This window comes from Micromys minutus (genome assembly GCF_963924665.1).
Source record: "Micromys minutus genome assembly, chromosome: 2".
In the NCBI taxonomy this organism is placed as follows: Eukaryota; Metazoa; Chordata; class Mammalia; order Rodentia; family Muridae; genus Micromys; species Micromys minutus.
In genome coordinates, this window is record NC_137971.1 from 90,252,935 (window position 1) to 90,261,449 (window position 8,515).

At 47.3% G+C, this 8,515-nt stretch overlaps 1 protein-coding gene and 1 pseudogene across 2 annotated transcripts; one reads left to right on the forward strand and one right to left on the reverse strand.

Moving 5' to 3' along the window:
* Window positions 1-5,324: 5,324 nt before the first annotated feature.
* Window positions 5,325-5,748, reverse strand: LOC308417287 (large ribosomal subunit protein eL31-like; annotated as a pseudogene). Its single transcript has one exon. The product of its transcript is annotated as a large ribosomal subunit protein eL31-like (transcript).
* Window positions 5,749-6,441: 693 nt separating this feature from the next.
* CAVIN3 (caveolae associated protein 3) lies at window positions 6,442-8,045 on the forward strand. The gene is made up of 2 exons (XM_080911425.1): window positions 6,442-6,903; window positions 7,445-8,045. The coding sequence occupies exons 1-2, from the start codon at window positions 6,520-6,522 to the stop codon at window positions 7,826-7,828; spliced, it is 768 nt and encodes a 255-aa protein (XP_080767551.1). The 5' UTR covers window positions 6,442-6,519; the 3' UTR covers window positions 7,829-8,045.
* Window positions 8,046-8,515: the final 470 nt, after the last annotated feature.

An 8,515-nucleotide genomic window follows, 5' to 3' on the forward strand; every position in this document is an offset into this window, starting at 1 on the left:
GCTTAAGGATGTACCTCCATGACAGAATGCTTTCCCAGAATTCTCTAGGTCATGGGTTTCTTCCTCAGTATGGGGGAGGGAGTTAATAGTAGGGGATAGTGGGGAACTGGGCATGTTGGTGCACAGCTTGAATTCTAGTGTTCAAGAAGATCAAGAGACCTACACAGAAAACTCAAGGCCAAAGCCAGTGTCGACTCCCCAAGACTCTTTCTAAAAATAGTAATAAAAAATGTAAATTGAATAATAAAAGAAAGGAAGGAAAAAAAGAAAGAAGGAAAGGAAAGAATCACTAAAACACTCCCCCAAATAATTGTTCTCATAGTCCTGGAGGGCAGATGTACAGAATCAGTATCAGCAGCATCAGATGCCCCAGAAAGCTGGGCAGGGCAATGTAGATACACCATGTGCCTCTCCTAATGTGTGCATGTACTGGCTGTCATTGGCAGGCCTTGGCTTGTGCCTGCCTGGTCAGGACAATGTATATATACCATTTGCCTCGCCTAATGTGTTGCCTCACCATTGTGGCTGCTGCACAGTGTCTGCCTCAGCTTTCACATCCCCTTCTTGTTTGAGCCCCCGTATCTTCCCTTATAAAGACAGCAGTCTAGGGGCCTACCATAGTTCAAGGTGATCTCATCTCAAGAGCATTAACTTTATCTGCAAAGGCCCAGTTTCCAAATAAAGTCACACTCGCAGGTATTGGGAGTTAGGAGTCATGCATATCTTTCCAAGAGATAATATTCAGTCTATAAAAGTTGAACAGCCCCCCCCAAAAACCCCAAGCAACCAGTCATTTGAGTAAGCAGTATGCCTATTTCTTGCCATTAAAGGCATTCCTGGGTCTCTTGGTCACACTATAACATCCCAGGGTTTATCCATTTGATTTAGTTTCTGGTTTAACCCCTGGAAGCCATGAAAATGCTTTTTTTCCTGCTGCCCCAAACTCATAGGTATTTAAACTGTGGGTGGCACTGAGCCCCTTATTGTACAGCATGGCCTTACCCCTTCCGTAGACAGGACGCCCATGACAAAGGCTGGAAGGGAGTGCCTGTCCACTGAGGCTCATTCCCTGTCATTTTTTTTTCTTTTAGCAAACAAACAAAACAGGATTAGTCATTTTATTTTATAGGACAATGAAATACATCTCTCTCTCTTTTTAAAGTATGATATTTTGTATGGGAAAGAATAAAGAACGTCCACAGCACTGGCCAGCAAAATTACATATTTGGACATTGTGATGGAGCAGAGGAAAGTTCACTTAACATTTTATCTCCATTTGTTTCATTTCCACAGTTAGAGCCATTTAAAATAACCACAAAACATCTCCAAATATCATTTTCACAACTGAGAGTGAAGCCGTGGTCTAAATAACACGCCTACCCCCAGATGCTTGCTTAGCATATGGCATAAATCACCCTTTTCAGTTTGTAGGTTGGCAACAAGTCTGCTTTAGCTCAGCTCCCTGGAAACTCTTACTGGAGTTCCTAGTAAAAGAATAGTAACAATGTTTCAAGTCATTCCACAGCAGGAAGTCAGCTGTCTATCAAACAGCTGTCCAGGTACTGCATATAGAGGGTTTCCTTCCATGAGCTGTTTGCTCTGGATTTCTGGTCTACTCTTTCTGGGAGGGGTAGATCCATGGGTGTAGGCATGGTCTCTTGAGACTTTTAGCCCAACTTGAGTTTGTGTCTGCTCTACAACTCCAGAGCAGATAATTCTCAAGATGTGTGGCAAATAGGAGAGTACTCCAAAGGCAAGCTGTAAACTCAGTACAGAGACCTATCATCTCATTAAAAAAAGAAAAAAAAAAAAAAAACATGAAATATCAGAGGTGCTCCAGTGAGAAAAACAAAAATGACCCGCAGCATTCAAGATGGAATCAAACTTGTGTTTCCTTATACCTAGCAGGACTCTACCACAGGCACTTGTCAGTGCATCAGTGAAATGAAAAGGAACAGCAGCAGCAGCAAAAACAACAACAATAGTATTTGGTTCACAAGTTGTTGTGGTTTGAATGAGAATGGGCCCTGTAAACTCTCTCTCTCTCTCTCTCTCTCTCTCTCTCTCTCTCTCTCTCTCTCTCTATATATATATATATATATATATATATATATATATATATATATATATATATATGCTTGGTTCCCAGTTGGTGGAACTGTTTGGGAAGGACTAGAAGGTATGGCTCTGTTGGAGGAGGTATGTGTCCCTGGGAGTGAGGCTTTGAGGTTTCAAAAGGGCCATGCCACTCCAAGTTAGTTCTTTTTGCCTAATGCTGGTGGATCAAGATATAGGTTCTGAGTTACTGTTCTAGACCATGCCTGCCTGCCTTTTCCCTGCTCCCACCATGTTGATCATAGACTGACCTTCTTACATTAGGTGCTTTTTTGTATAAGTTGCCTTGATTTTGGTGTTCTGTCACAGCAACAGAAAAGTAGCCAAGACAAAGGGAAAAATCTTTGTCACTGGTAAATATACAGACAATGATGTTGAAAGAAAATTAAATTCAAGGTCTAATAATCCTGTTGCTGGTTTTTGGTATTTTCTTCATAGTATATTTTAGTCTTTAATAATTAAGACCTTCCACAATCTGACAGTCTTTGCAATGCTGAATTCTCTCTTTAGGGAAAAATAATGTTTCCTATACTTCCCTTAGTTTTAGTTGTCTGAATATGATTTGTTTAGGCTGTCTCTTATACAAGGAGATGGAATGCGGGGTGAGCACACAGAGAGAAGTATCTTGTCAGTTGTTAGCTAGGAGATTTAGGGCTTAACTGCCTTCTCAAGACACCTGGGCACCATCGATTGCGGAGCTCTGGAATTCACAGTCATTAGTGAAGCTGTAACTTATCTTGTATAAACACCCTGTGCCTGGGACTGCGGAACCCCAGAGTGTAGTTAATTCTTGTGTAGATATCAGAGGCCTTGGGAGGAGTTCATGCTCTAACATAGGGGGAATGGGGTGAAGAGGTCATTGTATGGGACTTAGGTGCCTGACTTCCTGACTGCAGTGAGTGTTGGGTGAGCTTTGTACTCGCACTAATTCTTCCCAGCCCCCGACCCTCTCCCTATAGAAACCCCTAGCTTTTGAGTTTCAGGGTTGATACCTTTGTCTCCTGCATGAGATACACATATCGGCCCGGAGCTCCATCATTAAACTACCTCGTGCTTTTGCAGCAAGAAGGTCTCTCGCGTTTCATTGGGTAACCCCGTGTCCCGAGACTCGAGTGCAGGTCCTCGAAAGGGGGTCCTAAAATGTCTGTATTAACTTTCTGTTGCTGTGACCAAACACCCAAGGGAAAAAAATTCAGAAGGCAAAACTTTCATTTTGGCTCATAGTTTCAGTTCAGGTTTGGTGGCTTCCACTATGACAACCAAACCAAGGGTTAAGTCCCTGAAGAATGCTTCTCTGGCTCTCTGAAACTGTCCAGGACCAGAGGCATTTCTTCTGAGATTTTTTTATGTTTTTTGATGAGTATGGGTGCTTTGCTTGCATGTATGTATGTGTACCGCATGTGTGCCTTGTGCCCAGGGTAGTCAAAAGAGAGCTCAGATTTCCTGGGTCTGCAGTTACAGATTGTTGTGAGCTACCCTGTCAGTGCTGAGGACTGAACCTGGGCCATTTGCAAAAGCGACAAGTGCTCTTAAGTAGCGAGCTAACCATCCAGGTTGCTTCTTGTATAATGTACTCATCTAGATATCTTGCATTCTTTCGAAGATGTTGTTCCATTTGATGACCAGGAATGTTAAACATGTATTGGTATGTGAGACAAAGAATTCCAGTTTATGAACAACCCAAAAGACTACTGGTGAAATCAGTAATCTAGCAGCAAGTGGTCTCAAAAGGAGTGTGACTCTTAGTTGTAGAAAGCATCTGTTTTAGTGTCTTAGTTGGAAATCCCAAGTACTTTTTCTGTAGCTTTTTTTTTTTTTTTAGAACTGTTCTGGCTGCTCGCCTGTGTCCATACATCACGGCGGTGAAAGAAGAAATATACAGGTAGTTCAATTTGTTTGTCTTTTTCTTATTTATATGGCCAAAGGGTCATGTTGGGATTCAGAAAATGATGCCACAAAGCAGTGTATTTTAACATGTTGAGCATTTGACTTGACAGAGAATGGAAGTCTTCACTGATCTTTGGTCTCATGCCGAACAATTCACAGAAACCACAATTCTTCTCTTTTTGAGGCAGGGTTTCCCTGTGTAGTCCTGGCTGTCCTGGAATCCGTTCTGTAGACCAGGCCTTGGCCTCACAGAGACCTGCCTGCTTCCACCACAATTCTTTTCTAAATAAATCACAGAAATTAGGGGCTGGGGAGATGACTCAAAAGATAAGAACACTTGTTGCTCTTCCTGAGGACTCAGGTTCTGTGTGGGGACAATCATCTACAACTTTACCTCTAGGAGGAGTTAATACTGCTGGCTCTGTGGTCACCTACACTCACGTGCACATTTCCACACACACACTAAATGATTTTTAAAGCAAAAAAACAAATCCAATACTTTAGAAAGATCACTCTTTTCTTCAATATCGTCATTGTAGGGGGTTCTATTCCTTAACCAGGAAGCGGCTGTACAGAGCTGATACAGAACTTGTGCAGACAGGCCTTGCTGGGTCCCCTCCCATCTACTATGACCAGGCCACACCCCTTCTGTGTAGCTCTCCATTCATTAACCTAAGCACTGAACGAGACAGTTTCCCTTTATGTTTTCTCTTTTGAAATGTCTGTGTCATGTAAAACCTCCAATACAGGTCTCTGCTATGCCATTTCGGTCACCCTGTGCAGCCAGGGACAGACTTAACCTTCCTGCCTCGAAGTCCTTAGTTCCAGGATCACCGGTTTATAACCAAGACCACGTTAACCCGACTTTGGTTGGAAGCACACCAGCCATGAGCTTTCTGATGAATGGGGATGGGCACCATGTCTTCAAAGACATTCAAAAGCGTTCTTGGCTGAACAGTAAAGCTCAGGGCCTGACTGAGATACATGAAACCCTGTCTTACACGCTTAGTGTTATTTTGTCGGGTTCAGAAATATGGGGGCCCAAGATAAGCAAATCAAACTCCAATATAAATAGTAAAAAACAAAACAAAACAAAACAAAAACAAAAAACAACCCCCCCCCAAAAAAAAAAAAACAAACAAAATTTCACAACCAGAAATTAGGAGTCAACCTTTAAGTGGTGACTTTGCACTCTAACACCCACTCTATTGCATGATGGTCTCCAGCTGGTCCTCTTCCTACCTCACTGTACCTTTTTATTTGTTTGTTTGTTTTTGTTTTGTTTTTTTTTAACGCTGCATTTTTATTTGACATTCAGCAGGTTAGTTCTCATCCACATTGACTGTCTGTAGATTTTTGAATGTGGTAACAGACACATATGTTACCAATGTGTAGAGCTTGTTTGGTGAATCCTCAACCTCATTACGTTTTCTGGACAAACGTACTCGGATGCGATATGGAACATTCCTTACTCCGTTGGCCCAGACGGCTTTATTGAGCCTGGTGTCAATGCGCACATCTGGAGTCCTCATTTCCTTCATGGAAAATTTCCGAATTTCTTTGAGTGCCCGAGGAGCACGCTTCTTGAAGCCCACTCCATGGATGCGCTTGTGAATGCTGATGGTGGATTCCCGGGTCACCACCGTTGATGGCAGAACGGCCCTTCTTCTCGCCACCCTTCTTTGCGGGAGCCATTCTGCCAGGCCCAAACAGGAAAAGGAGGGTGCAAGGGATTGTGGGATGGAAGGTCGCGTAGCGCCTCTCACTGCACCTTTCTACCACCCAGCTGCTACTGCAACAATTTCAAATCCTCACACGCAGCAATTTCGGAGACAGGGGACTGAAGGCATTAGGCAGGAGCCACAGCCAATCCCCAGTAAAACAGACAAACCAGTACTTATTGTAACTCATGGCTGAGCCATCCTCCAAGAATCCAAAGTAGGAAGAAATAGCAGTAAGAGAAGCCAGAGGCTAAACCTGGAAAATATCATAGGATGCCTCGCCCAGCGCGCCTAGATACAACCCTGCCTTGGGCCTAGGCAGTCTTAGGTCTGAGGCAGAACATTCCAAACTTTACAAGCCTCCGCCCTGCGTTGGGGCTCAGCAGCCCTGACAGCTTAGGTTATGCCTTTAACACCCGGGCCGTCCAACCCACCCCTTTCTCTGATCACTTGATTCATAAATGAAATTTTCTGTGGTTTGCATTTTGCTGTGGTGAGCATAGGCCTGAAAGAGGCCCACCAGAAAACTGGGCGAAAGAGGAGCAGAAACTCAGAAAAGAGGTGCCTCTGGGCCAGACAGCAATCCCCCGCAGATCCCTGGGCGGAGCCTTCGAAAGAACCCCCCCTTTGGACATTCCGCCCCCTTGCTTGGCCTCCTCCTTTTCCCACTGCAGAAGATGCCAACTCCCGCCCGGCTGAGTCACGGCCTGAACTAGGGGAGGAGGCGGGGAAAGGCAGCCCCAGCCCAGATCGGAGCCATCGGTCGCAGGGAGAGCAGGCCCGGTGGTCAGAGATCATGGGGGAGAGCGCACTGGAGCCAGGGCCTGTGCCCGGGGCGCCGGCTGGAGGTCCGGTGCACGCAGTCACCGTGGTGACCTTGCTGGAGAAGCTGGCCACTATGCTGGAGGCGCTGCGCGAGCGGCAGGGCGGCCTGGCTGAGAGGCAGGGCGGCCTGGCGGGCTCAGTGCGCCGTATCCAGAGTGGCCTGGGCGCGTTGAGCCGCAGCCACGACACCACCAGCAACACCCTGGCGCAGCTGCTGGCCAAGGCGGAGCGCGTGGGCTCGCACGCAGACGCAGCCCAGGAGCGGGCGGTGCGCCGTGCCGCTCAAGTGCAGCGGCTGGAGGCCAACCACGGGCTGCTGGTGGCGCGCGGGAAGCTGCACGTCCTGCTCTTCAAGGTCAGTGACCTCAGGCGGCCCCCCTCCCCTCAACCCCCACCTCTAGGTTATCACCGAGGGAGGGACTCCCGCCCAGCGGTCCACCATCTCCACATTCCTGACCCCTAAGTGCTGCCCTCCCTTGTGGAAGAGACTCTCAGAGCCGCACCCACTTCCCACTTCGCCTCTCTCACTCCCATCCTGGCCAATCCACGCTCTCCTCCGCAGATTTAGTCAGTCCCAACCCCATGAAATTAACTGTTAGGGTGTTACTCTGCCTCCCCCAAGCGCCCATGCAGCTGTTCTGGCTGTTTCATACTTTACAGGGTTTCATCCACTTTGCAGACTTGCAGAGTCCACTCTCGCCCTCTCTGCTCCTCTGCTCCTTTACTCCTCCACCCCTCTGCTCCTCCACCCCCATTCCTCTTTTTTGGCCCCAATTCCTGGTGCAGATGCAAAGAAGTAGCTTCCCTTGGTGTAACCGCGGGGAAGAGTTTCAGGCTGGCCCGGGCTAGGTGCCAGGGCCAAATCAAAGAATCAAAAGCTGTGTCATCTCATTTAGGAGGAGACTGAAATTCCAGCCCGCGCCTTCCAGAAAGCGCCAGAGCTCTTGGGCCCGGAGGACCAGTTGGTGCTGGGCCCAGAGGATGAAGTTGGAGAGAGTTCTGACGAGGAGCCAGTGGAGTCCCGGGCTCAGCGGCTGCGACGCACGGGCTTACAGAAGGTTCAAAGCCTAAAAAGAGCTCTTTCCAGTCGTAAAGGCCCCGAAGCAGCACAACCCACTCCAGTCAAACCGCCACGCCTAGGGCCTGTCCGGAACTCCGAAGGCCCCCCAGAAGGCCAGCCTGCAGCTCAGCCTGCAATGGAGTCTGTCCTGGAACCAGAACCTCCTCAGCCTAAGGAAGATCCCGAGAGACCGGTGCTTCAAATAGAGAGCGCAGCCTGATCACTGGGCTGCCCTGCCCCATTCTGCGCTTATGCCTTGTTCCAAAATAAGTACGTACAGAGTGCAGCACTTACATCCAAATAAGGAGAGAATCCTGCATCCACTGCCCAGATCCAATCCTTCCTTCCTGGCTTTCCAGTCTGGTACCCTGTGTCCTCTGAAAGAGGAGCATTCAGCCTAATTTAGGTTCGCCACCAATAAAAGTAATTTTCTCCAACCTGGACTCAGTGCGAAAGGGGGAGAATGAGCGTGGGTTGGGGAAGGCAGTGGGAGGGGTGAGCTTGATGGAGCCTGGAATGGGCTGAATGGCAAACGTTCTCATTTTTCACTGAATCCTGGCTTCTCCTCCATTGGCACCGGAGAAATATTGGCCACTTACTGCTTAGACACATTCCTCGTGGGGACATATCAGAACAACTTTGGGCCCGGCTGGTGAGCAGAGAGCAGCTCTTTGATGAAAATACCCAAGTTAGTGTCAACTAATGCACTCTCTCTACTTCTGGTGTCTGACACTCACAAAGAACTCACACCACTGGGTTGGGGTGCAGTTGAAAAGCTATCCAAAAATAGCCCTTGGTCTACTTATGTTCTGCCAACAAAACAAAACAAAGCACACAAAGCACTTATTGTTTTCACAACCAAATGTGTAATCGGATAGGGTGGGGGGAGTCTGGGCCTCCTAGGATC